Source organism: Phlebotomus papatasi, chromosome 1 (genome assembly GCF_024763615.1).
Source record: "Phlebotomus papatasi isolate M1 chromosome 1, Ppap_2.1, whole genome shotgun sequence".
Classification (NCBI taxonomy): Eukaryota; Metazoa; Arthropoda; class Insecta; order Diptera; family Psychodidae; genus Phlebotomus; species Phlebotomus papatasi.
The window spans coordinates 19,924,678-19,941,881 of record NC_077222.1 but is presented as its reverse complement, the minus strand read 5'-3'; the positions used below and the strand labels follow the sequence as shown (position 1 = coordinate 19,941,881).

Sequence of the window (17,204 nt, the reverse complement as noted above, 5' to 3'; positions counted from 1 at the left end):
TTAGCAAAAAATGCCTCCGTGAAAAAGTTATCTGAAGGTGCAATTCCAAAATCGATTTCAGAGTAGTAAATTGCCCAAATCCAATCTAAATTTATCTGGCTAGAATAATCCACTTCGATTTTGTTGATTATTTTTATTAAAATATTTTTTTTCCTATTATCACACATGATTTATGTCATAAAATTGCATATATTGGTCTTTCTAAAGCTTTATTATAGAAGTATTTGGCTAAAAATTATCCAATTTTGTGCGAACTTAAGATAAAATGACCGAGATCTACAATATGGTATGGTCGCCATCTTGATTTGACGTTTCTGTCCGCCATTTTGAATAACTGTCAAAATAAAAATCTCATCCGATTGGACTGAAATTTTAGTATGTTGTAGCTGATGTCAAGGCCTTTTCAGAACATATATGAAATCCAACCTAGGTCAAGTGATTGCCTAGATATAGGGGCTCCAAGTTCAAAATTTTGACATTTTCATGAATACTGAACTACAGGGAGCTTCTTTTATCAAAACTATCACAAAAAAGATAGCGCCATAGTTAGGTGATGAGATCTAACAAACAAACAAAAAGAAAAGTAATGTTTTTGTTTATAACAGCGCATTATTTGAGAATCTTAAAAATCGTTTTCGCAAAGATGAAGAATAAAAAAATTAATTAAATGCACTTTTCGTTTATTTTTTTTTAATTATATTAGAGTAAATAAATATATAAAATTAATGCCTCAACCATTTTTAATGGTTACTAAGGCATTTCGTTTAGGTTTCAAATATTGAAGATTAAAAAATAAAGACCACCAAAATATGAGTATTACAAAATTTTAAACTTTGAGCTTCTGTATCTAGGTAAATACTTGACGTAGACTGGAACATAAATATGTTTTGAAAAGGTCTTGACATCAGCTACAACATACTAAAATTTCAACCCAATCGGACCAGTTTTAGGGTTTGACAGTTATTTAAAATTGCGGAGAGAAATGTCAAATCAAGATGGCGACCACGTCATCTTCTAGATCTCGTGCATCTTACCCTTAGATATGAAGATCTTCATTGTCGTTTATTATCAGAAATTGTTGATTTTTTAGTATTTATTAAAAAGTGCAAAGTCACCCGCACCTTATCCCAAGTGAAAGCCTTTTTTCTTGATTTATTTTATCATAGTAAAATTTTATAAAATTAATATTAGTGGCACAAAATCCATTCATTAACAACTGAATACAAATACTTTTTCCCATTCACCCCCCTCCTTTCACTTTAACTATCCACTTTTAGAGAGTAAAGTTGAAAAACAGCGAAAAAACGTGCAAAGTCACCCGCAACGACGGTACCCGAAAAAGGTCCTTTTGTGGCTTGCAATCAGTGCTGCTGGAATGTCTGAGCCCGCGTTCCTCACAAAGAGTCTAACGCAAAATTCTGACGTCTATATCAGAGGTTGCTTGCCTAAGCTGGAAGCTTTCATCAATAAGTATCATCGAAGGGACAATGTGATCTTCTGGCCAGACCTAGCACCCAGCCATTACTCAAGGAAGACAATGAACACATTGGAGGAACTTCACATACCTGTTGTCAAGAAGGAAGAAAGCTCCCCCTAACGTCCCCCAATTGAGACCTATTAAATCATTGCTAATATTAAGTGAAAGGTGTATGCCCGAAACTTTCGACCCAAAACCGAAGTCACGCTGAAGGAAAAAATAAAACGAGAGTTGAAGAAGATGCCAACATCCACATTTTCGACATCAATGGTGGAAGTTCCCCGAATGTGCCGAAAAGCTCATCGGATCGGACCGGATTTTTTCCTGAAATAAGTTCATACATATACCTTTCAAAACATGTAAAGAAGTTATAATAAAACTATGTACAATATTAGAAAATTGTGTTTGAACTTTGTGCAGATTTCACTGGCCATACGTTATGAAACGGTGCTCGAAGTTGCAATGCAATTAAGGCCGAACTTGGCCTGAATGTATCACCGTCCACAATTTGGAGGGCTATTAAACGATCGCCAAACATTGTCTGATCCAGGATGATCCTTGCTCCGTGCCTCAAGCATCAACACATCGCAGCGCGTTTGCATTTCGCAAGAGCAAACTTGCAACAAGATTGCTCTAAAGTAAACCATTTCCGAAAAATTTGTTTTTGAGATTTTATCGTTACCTTTTGTTCCCAAATTATTTTTTTCTCATCAGAATTGGTACACCCCATATTAGTTCAGAAAAAAATTATCTCACTATTTTTTTTGCTTATTAGAAATTGGACTTTAGAGGGTTAATGTTGCCCCAATAAAAAAAACCACCAATTTAGTTTCATTTTATATTTTTCTCATAATTAAATTACACTTTTACAAGTAAATATTTCTGGTACAATGCTAAAATGTTCTCACTTTGTGTGTAATCGATCGTTCATCAATCTTACAACTTTACAATTAATTACATTTACTTTCAAGTTATCTGCACTAAACTTCATAGAAAAGAGACAGACAAAAAATAGTCGAAGCCATTGAACAATTTATTAATTTTAAAACAAGATCGAATATTCTCAAAACTAGTTGTACTTAAAAAAAATTGTAAAAAAAAATGATTGCATATTTTAGAGAAAAAAATTAAAATGTAGTTCCCTAAAAACTAATTTTAAAAAATATTTTGTTTTCTAGAAAGAAATATATAATTTGTAAAAATAAGGAAAACATTTAATATTATCCGAAAATATAATCTTTTCTTTTTTGTAGCATTTCTCTTTAACAACATAACTATTCACAAATTACCTTAAACTAAACAAAAATATTGTGATTTATGTGCAAAATTTCTCATAATAAAAAAAATGAAATAACATAAATTTGTTAAATGCAAAAAAATACGCAAAGAAAATTGCCACTAATTAAGCACCGAATAGTGTTTTTAACTTGTTTAAATTTTTTTTTCACAAAGTTATTTTCACAAGTAATTACGACGGATTCTGTTTTCTCAAATATGCTGTCTTTGAATCAATTGACGAAATATTTCGATTTTTTATATCATAAAATGTATTTTTCAAAATTCTTCTTAAATATTCTTTTTTTATTTATTTATTTTTCTTAAGTGCTTCTGTGGAATTCAAGAGAAAAATATGCTAATAGACTATTTAAGTATGGTTTACAACAGCTTAGGTTTGTGTTGCTAATTAAGTTTTTATGACTCTTATTGTTTTTTTTCTCTTCTTATTCTGTAATTGATTTAATAAAAATCAGTGTCTCTTACTGCAGTTTTTTTCGATAAGAAAATTTCAATTCAATTTTAAAAGTTTCTTTTTACTACTTAATTTTCTTTTCTCGCACTTTTCTGCTCTTCCTTATGGCACTCGCTAAAAGACACTGAATAAAATGGCCTTCATTTAACCTTCCAACATATTTTCCTAATTAATATCCTGATTGATTATTGAAAATAAAGCATTATTTGCATTTAATTAAATATTTAATCCTATGAAACATTTTACTCCTATCGCGTTCTCTGATTGGCTAGAAGCTTGAAAGCATTCCAAAGCTTTCAAAGCTTTAGCCAATCAGAGACCGCGATAGAATAAAATATTTAGTAGTATCAAATATTTAATAACCTGTGAATAAAGCTTAATGCTCAGCGGACAATAACTTTTGTTTGTAAACATGTTTTCAAAATTTTTCATGAGAATGAGCGAAATGACTAGATCTAGATCTCACTCACTCTCATTGAAATGTCAAAAACATGTTTACAAAACAAAAGTTATTGTGCGTTGGACATAATTCAATTCATTTCGAAATCAAAAAAATATTGAGATAGTTTTTAGTAAAATTATTCGTTGTTGTATTAATAATAAATTTCCGTAAAAGATTGTCCGTAAAAAAAACAACAAAACTACGTTAAATCTTCTATTATTTTCATGCATTTTCAAAATTTTACATCAATTTCTACTACATTTACTCGATCCATTTCTCTATTGTTCTTAGATTTTTTGGATGTTTTTTTTGGGGGTATGTGGCATAACAACAATTCGAATAACTTTTACTTTTTGGTTCATTCACTGAGAAGATGGGGAAAAGAACACACAATCATGCAGATAGACATTTCGAGCTATATATATTTTATGTATATTTCTATTTCTTCAAACTTTAATCGGAGTTAAATTGATTTTCAGATATTTCAATTGATACATAAAACTTTTTTTTTGTATCCAGGAAAACAATTCCAACATCTATTGAATAGCACATTTAATTATCTTTCATACATTTTCTTTCCAATATCGACATTTCTTCAATTATATATATTTTTTTCCATTTAAATAGTATATTTCTTTTAAAGCACAGAGGCACTCACATGTAATGTAAATATTTCTCTTTTTTTTAGTTTATCTATTTTCTTCCATAAATGGTAAGTATACTATAATTTTGCCGATTATTTTTCGACATTTCAGAACAATCAATGAAAAAAATATTAGTAAATATATTTTTAAAATTTTTCGATGTATCGGATGTATTCCTTGAAGAGATATTTTTATTGAATTTAACCCTCAATTGTCCTTTAATTTACTTTCAATGCACCTATAAACCACGCAAAAAATTGTTCAAAAAGATATTCATATTTCCTTATATTTCAATGGAAAATGGATAAGAAAGAAAAATTCAAGAGTTGATTAATTGTTTAGTAAATTTCCAAGAGAATTACTGAATTACTTAAGAAATATTACCGAAATAATTTCTTGCTTAGAATATCAAAAGTAGCACAACTATTGATTTACTTTCGATATTCCATTATTTTTTTAATATTTCCATCTAATATCTTTTGTTTTTGTCGAAAAAACAACTTGTTCGAAACTTTTGTTGCAGCAAATTGGACTGTATTTTTATAAAGTTATATCACTAAAAACCAAAACTGTTAAGTAGATATAGAAAAGGGGTAGCAAAGTGTCCCAGGCTTTGCGAAGTGCTCGAACTCGTAACTTAAAAGCCTTCACTGAGAGAAATCCGAAAAAGTTAAAATAACATTCCGGTAATGTTAATTTTACCCTTCAGTATTGATCCGAAATCGGTGTAAATATCATGCTTTTTAGGTGTATTAGAAGTTAAAGTTACCCTTTTTCATGTTATTTTTACCCTTAAAAAAGATGTAAAATTAACATTAAAAAATGTTGATATATTTTTACACCTAAAAAATGTTAAACTTATGAGGAAAAAAAGTTAATCGCACCCCCGTTTTTTTCTCAGTGTAGAAAAAGGGACTTTACCCTTGAGACTCTTAAAATTAAATAGTTCTGTCCTGCTAGTTCTTTAAAAATTAAGGAAAGGATATTTAAGAGCGAGATTGAGGGCTAGACCTACGACTTTTATCGTCTTCAGACCTAACCTGTGAAGCAAAATATCTGCGAACCGAGCCTGAGAAGTATTTTAATTCACTGTGAGAATTTTTCCGAACTTTAGTTCAATGTTAATTGTATTTATGTACAGAGAAATCGTCAATCATAGCAAGTGACACTCAAATCATCCAGTTTTTCTCATTGGAGGACAGGAAAACTTTTTTTTAGGTTAAAGGTCGTGTAGCAAGTCAAGCAGAACATATGGCCTCTAATTCAGGCCTGAGTTAAAATAAAAGGCGAAGTGAATTTGGTGGTGCGTGTTGAGATTTTTCGAAGTGCCGCGAAAATTCACGTAGAGAAAATGAGAGGTTTTTAATGTTAAAATTGCTTAATTCCTTAGAGTTAAGTCATTTTCACAAGAAAATCCTTTTTATAATTTAGTTGAATACAGCTATTTGCGTTAATTGTAAATACTTGTCGATATTACAACAAAAACATTGGGATGAAATTTTGAGCTGGAAGACTCGTATTCATTTGAGCTGTCTCAAAATTCAGGATAGGTTTGAGAAAAATCCTTTTGTACAACACTATTTTGGTTAATAAGGAATGCAAAAGTACATATTACAAGAAGGGACACAACCTGCTAATAAGGATAAAATAGAGAAGAATATATTTTGTCGCATTTTAGAGATTTTTCGCAGCCGCAGCGCCACCAGACGTTTGTCAAGTCAATTATTTGTGTCTCTATCTCTCTCTCACAGTTGAATTGCGCGCGATTTAAGAACTTTTCATTTGAAGTCATATTTGCTGCATTTAATTCCTTTGTATTTCTGCAAGATTCAAATAATAGGGTGTGTAGTGAAGAGCTACCCGTCTTCTGACAAAGATATCAACAAGACTTATCATGTGAGTTTTTCTTTCTATTATGTTTTTTTTTGGCGCAAATATATTCATCATGGCACCGTAAATAAGCGAGATTAGTACTACCAGCACAGCCATCTGCAATTTCCATTAGAATTATCAACACAAAATTTCCGATATTACACGACTTTTAACGAGCACAGGTTTGCGTCTAATAGCTCAGTTGGTAGAGCACTCGTCTATTTAGCGAGAGGTCTCCAGTTCGATTCTGGATGGAGGCAGGAACTTTTCCTGTCTCCACTGAGAAAAAACTGAATGATTTGAGTGTCATTTGCTCTGATTGACGATTTCTATTTTAATTCACCTTCAAAAGGTTTATAAAGATAATTTTGTGTAGAATTTTCCGTAAATATAAGTGCGCCATTTTACTTTTAGGTATGTTAGGAACGGAATCAAGAACGCTATAAGAAGATTATAAGAATTTTTGGTTCTATAGAGCCCAACTTAAAGAATTCTACTAGAATATATTAATATAAAAATGCTTCTTGGGAAGTTTCGTCCTATGGCTGAACTCGACATTTTTTTTTTAATCAGAAAACAATTTTGTATATTAGACCGTCTTCAGATCAGAGTTTTAGCCCAGTTCCCGAGGGTCTCAAAACCTTCAACAGCAACCGATTTGCAGTAGATTCTCGCTCAATGGGTCTTTTCTCAATCGGGCGAAAAATTTTGTTGACAACTTTCACATTTAATTATGAAGCCAATTTGCTCAAATTCGCTGTAGTTCTTCCTATTTTATTGTGATTATTTATAATTGAGCGCTTTTTGTGGAATTTGCAAAGGCTTTGACGCCCGAATCTATCGATAAACCGGGTAATATTTCGCCCCAAATGCTCAATTGAGAGAGAGTCTACTGTAGAAGAATTTAAGCCATATGGCTTAAGCCTAGGTCTAAAGAGGCCTCAGTAGATCAGTGGATAGAAGTGCCTCTTTGACTGTGAGGTCTTGGGTTCGAGACTAGGCAACTTCAGATTTTTCAGCTGTTGTATTAGTCTCGAATTCGTCCAGTGAATGAATGGAGAAGTAATGCAAGTAAATGAGTCGCCTAAAATAAGAGAAGTTGGCACATTCACTGCCTAAATCCACAAGGAGAAAAGGGGGGGGGTGTATAACGGGTCCAAATAAGTGGCCTAAGTGCAGCGGCTCCATAAGCGCCCCATAGACAAATCTTAATCTCCTAATTTGAGGCCTAGAGCGGTCTTCAGACTAGAGGTTTAGCCCAGTTCCCGTAGGTCTCAAAATCCTAAATAGTGTGCAATTTAATTGCTTTTTTGAGAGCCTAATAGGTTTTTTATCTTTAATAATCCAATAAAAAGTTAAATTTTCCCAAAAAATCATAATTGATAAGAAATTAGAGCACTTAATGGTTTCACTTACACTGTTTGTCTCCAATTAGAAACTTTCCCTTGTCTCCATTTGGATTAATTTGTATCCAATAGAAGTATTTTACACTCGCCTATTTTTCTTGCATTTAAGAAGTTTTTAAATTATATCTAAAGAATATTCACTAAACAGTAACATTCTAGAAGAGTCAAGGAGAAAATTTATGTAATTCTCTTCAGAAAAAATATGAACTTAATGTGTTGAATCTTCTGTCAAAGTTAAAGCGTCTGGAAATGGTTCTGCTGAATTAGGACATTTACCATAGCTTGCAATTTAGCCTAAAGGAAAATGATCTTTATTTTGAATAAATATTAAAAATTTCTCGTCTTCGAGATATTCGAGATTTAAGTTTAACTTGCAATATAAAACCAATAGTAAGCAGAAGCTGATCATCAAAGTCTGTACAGGCCTTAAACTTTTAGGCTGAAAAGAGTGTAATATTCTTATATTCCTTTTAGAACAAATATTTCGCGTTTTGTCGAAAAATCGTTGATTTATAAGCAGTGTAATTGACTTTGGCGCCACTAACGGCGATTATGGAAAATTTGAATGTTCTGTTGTAGCGCATTGGATTTTTCTTCCATATGGCTTAAAATGTCCGATCTATCCGAAAGTGAATAGGTTAAAAATCTCTTACAAAATTTGTATTCCGGAATTGTTCTAAGGACCTATTGAGGGTTAAAAATATAATTTTGTTATCGGAAAATATGGGTTTTCGTAAAAACGAATAATAAAATCATTATTCTAATAAGATTAGTAACTACAAAACACATGAACATAATAATCTCTGTAATATTATTATTACTTAGTGATGATTGCATCAATCAAAAAATGTTCTTTCCTCGTTTTGCTGTAAAAAAACCACTTGAAATTCAAATATTTATACTTCGTTATATTTTTGATTCTCAAAATATATTCTCTGCAATTTATGTAGTATTTTTTTAAAGGATGTTTCATTCAAAAATGGACGAAATTCACTAAAGAAGTCTATGTATACTATTTTTAATAATTTTAGTATAATATAGTAAATATATCTGAATATTTCATTTGTGTAAATATTTTCATGGGATATTCCTCTTAAACAATCTCAAATACATTCCATAGAAATTTCTCACAATTGGTATTGATTGAAAATATGTGGGGTCTCTTTAATTTTCTTTGAGAAAGCTAATCTTTTTTTTTCCATGTCAAAATCTCTAATAAAATAAAGTGTGTGCAAAAATAGATTTAAGAAGAAAATTGATGTATTTTCATCTGTATTCTCTTATTTTACTAAATATCTATTTTTATTATTCCTATTATAACAGTAAAGACAGCTAATCTTATTTGACTTTTATTAATTTCACTTTTTTTATTAATTACATAAAAATATTTATATTTAAAATACAATAACCTCAGTATCACCAATATTTTATTTATTAAGTGTAAAATATTTTTTTATCATTTATTCTAAATCTAAAACAAAAAAAAAGTTTATTAAGCGCGGATTTTTCGTCAATATCTTGTTATAATTCCAAAAAAAAATATTTTTCTTGTCACTTTGTGTTAAAACTTTCTCAAGAAACTAAAAAAAAATATATATGGTGCTATTTGGATATCTCCAAAAAAAATTATCGCTTTGAGAAATTAAACACTATTTTATAAATTTCTTGTCCTTCGCACATTTTTTTTTAAAGTAACAACACTTACTTATTACAAGTTTCTTTTCCTTTTACCATCTTTAGAAAAGAAAAGTATCAATTGAGAAAAAAACTATCTTGTCCGCTAAGAGATGCTCCACTCATGAGAGAGAATTTACAACATCCTAATTTTGCTGATTTTGGTAATTTGTGGGAAACATTCCGAGCTCAAATTCGTCTAACATCATACCAAGTTCATTGCCGAGTGCAATTCCAGGTTGTCCATAACTTGAGAATTGAATGAAGAGTCAACAAACAGGGAGGTTTAATTAATTTCATTATTATTATTAACATTACTATCCTAATAATTATATTGATAACTTTAAGCCATTCAGTAATTTTGTGTGCTTTCTAATTATTTTCGTTTATATCTATTTAAATTTTATTATTAAATTAATATATTAATTATATCTATAGATCACAAGTATCCATTTTTTTTTCAACAATTAGTATATAAATATTGTTGTATAATTAATAACCTTTTCTCATTATTTTCTAATCAAAAAAATACTGTGAATACATTCTATACAAATATTATGAATACTGTGTAAATAGATAGTCAATATGTGTAAAAATTTATATAATGGCAATTTATCTAAAACTACCAATGGCAAAAACACCAACACAAAAAATAGTGACAGATCAAACCAAACAGTATTTGAGACTAGCAGCACAAATTTGATTAAAACTTTAACCCTAAATTGCCCTTATTGACAATCAAATGGGCTATTATTCAACTTTGAAATTTTCTCTACGAAACCCTTTGTAATTAAAAGTTGCAATTCAACTCAAAAAGCATCTTTGAATTCAAAATAAAAAAATAAGCTTTGTCAAATTCATAATGAGTAATTCAGATTTACATTTGTTATTTGAATATATCAGAAATTTTAGGCAGAACAATGCAGTGGTGTACGCACAAAAATTTTTGTTTTGTAAACATATTTGGGAAATTATGCCCAACGCACAATAACATTTGTTTAGTAAACATGTTTTTGAAATTTCAATGAGAATGAGTGAGATCTAGATCTAGTCATCTCGCTCATTCTCATGGGAAATTTTGAAAACATGTTTACAAACAAAATTTATTGTGCGCTAGTCATTATTCATGAGAGAGCGAGATGACTAGACCTAGATTTCATAGATTTAGTTCTAGTCATCTCGCTCATTCATAGAAAACTTTGAAAACATGTTTACTAACAAAAGTTATTGTGCGCTTGGCATTATACATCGACTAATGACCAGCGCACAATAACTTTTGTTTGTAAACATGTTTTCTAAATTTCCCATGAGAATGAGCGAAATGTCTAGATCTATGTTTCATTTACTCTCATTAAAATGTCAAAAACATATTTACTAAACAAAAGTTATTGTGCGTTGGGCATAATGCCAAACGCACAATAACTTCTATTTTGTAAACATGTTCTCAAAATTGCCTAAGAGTGAGGGAGACGACAGCTTTACATCTTACTCACACAATGCACAATAACCTTTGATTTGAAAACATGTTTTCGGAGCTGTCAAAAAGAGAAAGCGAGATGACTAGATCTGCATCTCATTCACTCTCACTGAAATAGGTATTATTGCTAAGTGCAGTGTAAATTTAGTTTTGATAATATGATTTTGAAATTTCAATGAAAGTGAGAGAAAAGTAGATATATGATCATCTTGCTTTCTCATAGACAATTTTTCAAACATGTTTGCAATAATTTCCTATAGAAAAGAGAGAGACGACTAGATTTTGATCTCGTTCACACTCATTGGAACGTCAGAAACATGTTTACAACGCAATAGTTATTGTGCGTTGATCATTATGCCCAGCGCACAATAACTTTTGATTGAAAACATGTTTTCAAAATTTCCTATGAGAGTGAGCGAGATGACTAGATCTAGATCTCACTCACTCTCACTGAAATGTCAAAAACATGTTTACAAAACAAAAGTTATTATGTGTTGGGCATTAATCTCAGAGCACAATAACGTTTGCCAACATGTTTTTGACATTTTATTGAGAGTGAGTGAAAAGTAGATCTAGTCGCCTCGCTCACTCTGATGCCCAACGCATGATAACTTTTGTGGTAAAATGTAGATCTATGAGAGTCGAGACGACTAGATCTAGATTTCTCACTCTCATTGAAATGTCGAGTGTCTACAACAGTTATTGTTAATTGTTTCCAAAACAAAATTTCTTGTGTCCTGTGCATTATGTCCAACGCACCATTACTTTTACTTTGTAAACATGTTTTTGAAATTGTCCATGTGAGTGAGTGAGATAACTATAGATCTATATTTGATTCACTCTCACTAAAATGTCAAAATCACATTTAGAAAATAAAAGTTATTGTGAGTTGCGCATTTCTCATTCATATGCACAATTTACAAAATATATTAACAAAACAAAATTAACTGTATGTACACAATTTGAAATAAATATCTCATGTATTTGTCCTTTTTCACTTTTTCGACCGACAAGTTATTTTCCAACGCCATCAGGATGTGACTGAATTAATTTTTAATGATTTTTTGAGCTATTTTATTGTATTAAAATACATGCACGAATAACTCGTCCTGAAGAACCCCATTATATACTTCCGATATCACCAAGGACTTGGGGATGTTTCGCTTATATATCGGTAAATTTCAATTCAACACTGGACAAATTTTCCTCAGTAGTTTATTTCGGTTTACTCGGAAGTCTGAATTCTCAAAGATTTAAATAAAACGCTTAGTAGCAGTCTTCACTTTGACATCGAAAAAACAAAGCACCGACAATTACAATACTTCAACTTCATTATATGTAATTCCCTTCATAATGACTGAGTAACTTCCTTAACAGCTTCCTAGGTGCAATATTTTGCAAATTCCCAAAACGCTATACGAAATTTCAGTTTAAATTCTTCGAACATCAAGGACATTTTGTCTAAATAGATAGTCATTCACTTTTTACCCAAGACACTATTGGAGAATCAAAATACAGCTACGAAAGGAAAGAATTGCTTTTTAGCCAAGACACTACTGAAGTATCATTCTCTGGCTATATTGTGAAAAAAAATATCTCGTAAATAATCTCGTAAAAAATTTGTAAAATAAGTCGATTTGGAAAAGTAACAAGATGTTTAGCTACCCCTGTCGCCATAGGGATTCTTGTAAAATCTTTTCATTTTCAACAAGATATCTTGTTAAAACCGAATCCACCAAAATTAATTAACAAAATTCTTGTAAAAGTTTTCTCAAAATCCTGTTTTCATGAGAATTTCTCAATAGATGGCGTTGCAAAATATATCGTTTTGTCTTTCATTTTTATCTTTCTCTCAAAATGGTCTTGGAATATTTTCTGTCAAATTGTTTATCAATTTAGTGGATATAATAATCACGATTTTCATGCTTTATGTTGTAAATAGGAATTATACGCCGGTATGCTGTCTGCAGGAAATGGTTAAATAGGACTTTAGAGACCATTACCGACTACAAAATCGTCATTTTTTTATGAATAAAGAAAAGAATACTGACAAAACTTTTACAAGATTTTGTATATTATTAGTAAAAAATGTGGAGTATCCGGTATTAACAAGATATCTTGTTGAAAATGAAAAGATTTTACAAAAATCCTTATGGCGACAGGGGTAGCCAAACATCTTGTTACTTTTCTATATGTGGCAACGAGATTTTACAAAACTTTTACGAGCGATTTTTATCCAGAGTACCTATAGCAATTCAAAGAACTTAAAATAGCGCCTTGTGTTTCAAATTCTAGTCAGTTTTTTGTAAGAGTTTTGAGGTAAGCTAGGAACCAATTCATATCAACTTAAGGGGTTACATGGGTCTCAAAGTCAAAAAAATCATTTTTTATGTCATATATAACATTTAAAAAATATTTTCTGAAAAATTCAAGTCAATCGGAGTAAAACTCTCGGAGCAAAAAAAGCTGTACGATGATTTCTCTTACAGTTTTTCTTGCTCACTGTTTATTGAATTTTCGCCTTATTTCTTCAATTTTCTTATATTATTTTCACCTATTGCCACCGAGTATGAGATAAGGTAATACGGTAATGGAAAATTTGCGTAAGAATTGCAATAAAAATGCGTAAATTAACGAAGTACGGTAGGGCTACGGCGAGCATTTTATTGTAAATGTGATTCTGCGCTTAATTAGAACCATTTTTACAATACAAAATGTGTTGAAAAATAGGGTAAAATTGATACTTTTTTACAAAAACTTTTGCCAAAGATCCAAATTTTGTTTTTTTTTTTTCAAAAATTCTTAGTTCATCCAGGGGTTCAACTAATCCTTTAACAGAGTATATTTGGTTTTTTGATTTCAGATAAACCTACTGGGAGAAATCCTACCTACCACAATGTCTGTGTTTTGAGGAATGGTTCCGAAAGTCAGCTACCAACGGTCGAATTTTCAAAATTTTTCAAATTTTTTTTTTAAATTTTGTTCTAAAGTTAGTCTTTTATATTCCAAAAGTTGGAATTTCTAAAATATTTTCGACACAATAAATTATTATTATCAGAAAAAAGGCCTATTTTTTGACCTGAGAGGCCCATGTAACCCCTTAAGCGAACGGGACTTTATTCAATTATTTACAAAGCTTCAAGAGATTAAACCGCTTTATTTATAAATACTTAGCACATTTAACTTCTGGGGGTTGTTTTACTTGTTTTTCTCTAATGATAAGATGGCGGAGGACGCGAAAACCTAAAACTTTGAAACCGAGATACAAACCAGTCAGTTTTGTTAAAGAACTTCCCCAAAAAAAACAACTTTTCAGTCGATAAAGTGAATGAGATACAAAACAAATTACAAAATTCCCGTACATTTCATTTTTCCGACAGCAATAACAGTGTGAAAAGTGTACTTTTGATCTCGTTTACATCAAAAGACCAATACATAAACAATGATCCAAAATATTGCGAAATTGAATCCTTTGTCGATGCTTTTTCTATGCATGCAATTTTATGAGAATTTAATTAAACCTTCGCCTATTTGATGAGTGATGAAATACTTTTTTTTTTTATTGTTCTCATGTGTATTTTACAATTTTTATCAGATGTATGCTGCCAATCCCACTAAAAAAAATTCATCTATAGCCAAAAATGCTGGGGGCCAAGTGAAAAATAATTAAAATGTTAGTGAGAAAAAAAATATACAAAAAAAATATTAATACAAAAAATGCAATAAACATCACCATGCACATCAACAAAAATAAAAACATTTACAAATGCAATGATATGAAAATTATTAAATGAAATACTAGTAATATAATTTTTAAAATTCAGTCTCGAATGTCATTCAATAAATTCGTTAGTTTGAGCAAAAATCTTTTGTAATATAGATTTGTAAATATTAAAATATAATATTGTTTGTGAAATCTAATTGAGTTTAATTGATTTTATGTATTAATTGATAAGTCTTGTAGTCTGAAATAATGCAATAAAAAAAAGACAACAGTGAAAGTCATAATATTTCGTTCAAGGATTTTTAGTTCCTATCAATCTAAACGTAAATTGATATTGTAACTACATAATGATCGATGATTAGTGAATGAAAACTGGGCGGAGAGAATTAGTAAAACATCAAAGAGATAAATATTTTACAGACTTTACAATCAATCACACATTTATAACACTCAACACATAAGTGTTTATTTTAATTTACTGTCTTCTTTTTTTTTAGTATATTAGTATTAATCATCGAGATGATTTTTTTTTCATTTAAATAAATTACAATACTATAACATTTATCAGACGATTATTTCGATTATTCTTCAAAAAGAGAAGATAAAATATATTTCTAAACGTCTGGAAAAAAACAACAATATTTCACGTTCTTTTTTCATTAAATATATATTTTTCATTACAGTATATCCTTTAATATAGGTATATATTTTCATTAATCCTTCACTAATGAAACCATGATTTTGGGCCTCAAAACATCACGACAATAATCGTGAGTTTTTCGTTGTAATTGATCAAAATAACATCTTCGATAATTTTCTTGCACTAATTTCGACATTTAGTAGTTCTCTTTTTCTAAACGATACTTTTCAATTAATTCTATGAAAGTTATCACATTCATTTTAAAAAGTCACAGTTATAAAAATAAATGCATAGAAGATGAAAAAAAAAGACAGCGCCACAAATATTTATAACATCGAATTAAATATATATTTTTTTAACTATATTTTCCAAATAATTCGAATTTCAGTATCAACATGCGCAATCATTGTAAATTTTTCTAACATCACATTCGAATTTTTAAATAGTATATCTCTCATTTTAAATTCTTGATATTTATATCGTGAATTAATTGGCTTTACTTAACATTACCATAATTTTTTCTTTTATTATTTAATTATTTTATAATGAAATAGTATTGAATCTGTCAAGTAAACTCCGCCCACAAATAAATTGTATATCGCGCTTTCTGTTCAATGGAAACTTCATACACATATCGTCGCTTACATCAGTTAATTTACGCGAACAATTACGTATTCACAGCGCATTTAACATTGGGTATTACTTCTAAAATCTCCATTTATTCGCAGTCAGTTACGACAATTTCATATTGAGCACTTGAAGATTCAATGTGAATATTTCGTAAGAAAAATCGTATACTGTGCATTTTTTTTTTAAATAGCTTGTAAAATTAATTTTAAATGAACTTTTATTCCATTTTGAAATAAAAGTCCCACACTGAGCGTCTAGGATTGAATTCTGAGCTTTTATGAAACTGTCACCAGTGAAAATGTCAAAACGAAGATCTCACTGTAGATTTTTCACGTCTGCTAGAATTGTGATTCTCAGATTATGAGTGGAAAGTGACTAATAGCATTCATGGAGAGCTTTTACTAGAATATCACTAGTGAAACGTTCAGTCGAGCTGTCAAGTGAATAATTCAAGAGAATTAAATCAAGAGAAAATCAAAATGGAAATCTCACGGTAGATTTTTCACGTCTGCTAGAATTGTGATTCTCAGATTATGTGTGAAAAGTGACTGACAGCATTCATGGAGAGCTATTGCTAGAATGTTAAGCCTAAAGTTCCCCAAAAGGTGCCAACCTTTTTTAGACAGATTTCAGGCGATTTCTACTGCTCGAACTCAAAGAGAGCAGTATACAATTTCACATTCTGGAGGTGTATTCTAAGATTTTGTGATACTCTCAGCAGTCAAAATATCAAAACGAAGATCTCACGGCAAATTTTTCACAGCTGCTAGAATTGCTATTCTCAGATTGTGAGTGAAGAAAAGTGACTGACAGCATTCACGAAGAGCTTTTGCTAGAATGCCAAAATTAAAGTTCTCCACAAGATGTCAGAAGGAGCTTTTAAGAAGCATTCTTATTAGATTTTTGGCACAAAATAGCCAAAATCGTTCTTAAAAACCCTTTTCATCGAAACGATTATCGATGGAAAAATATTGACTAGTGAGTTCTTCATTCGAGAAATTCACGGGTTCTTAGAATTATTTACTGTGAAAGTTTCGTTAAGCTTTCACGGAAACTGTCAAATGAACTTCTCACAGCATCTCTGAATGGATTCCCAGTAGGGGAATTCTATAATTTTTGTGACATTTTGTCACACCTGACAATGTCAATCGAGATTTTTTTCTCGTAGCACATGAGTTCGAAAATGCATTATTCTTTTTTTTAATGAAATCTCTTTGTTTAATGATATTATTCAAATACAGTCCGTCTTGATTGATTTGTTTAGTAAAAATTCATTGTCATTTGAATTGCCAGAAGTCTCATGTACATGACTTCTGACAATGCCACATGACAATGTCACGGTTACGGAATCACTTTTACGAAAAATCTGTTCTGAGATTCATACGCAATTTATCATATGACATTGCCAGAGTGTTACAGAATACCCCTACAGATTACCACCTAAAATCGAAAATATGCCAAGCTTTTC

General features: G+C 30.5%; 1 protein-coding gene and 1 non-coding gene across 2 annotated transcripts in view; one reads left to right on the top strand and one right to left on the bottom strand.

Moving 5' to 3' along the window:
- Positions 1-6,371: 6,371 nt before the first annotated feature.
- Positions 6,372-6,445, top strand: Trnan-auu (transfer RNA asparagine (anticodon AUU)). Its single transcript has one exon. It is a non-coding gene; the product is annotated as a tRNA-Asn (tRNA).
- Positions 6,446-8,750: 2,305 nt separating this feature from the next.
- LOC129798145 (signal transducer and activator of transcription 5A-like) overlaps positions 8,751-17,204 on the bottom strand; it is a 52,944-nt gene continuing 44,490 nt past the window's right edge. The window contains exon 7 of the mRNA XM_055841141.1: positions 8,751-9,514. Coding sequence (XP_055697116.1) covers positions 9,412-9,514 — 103 coding nt within the window. The 3' untranslated portion in view covers positions 8,751-9,411. The remainder of the gene's footprint in view (positions 9,515-17,204) is intronic.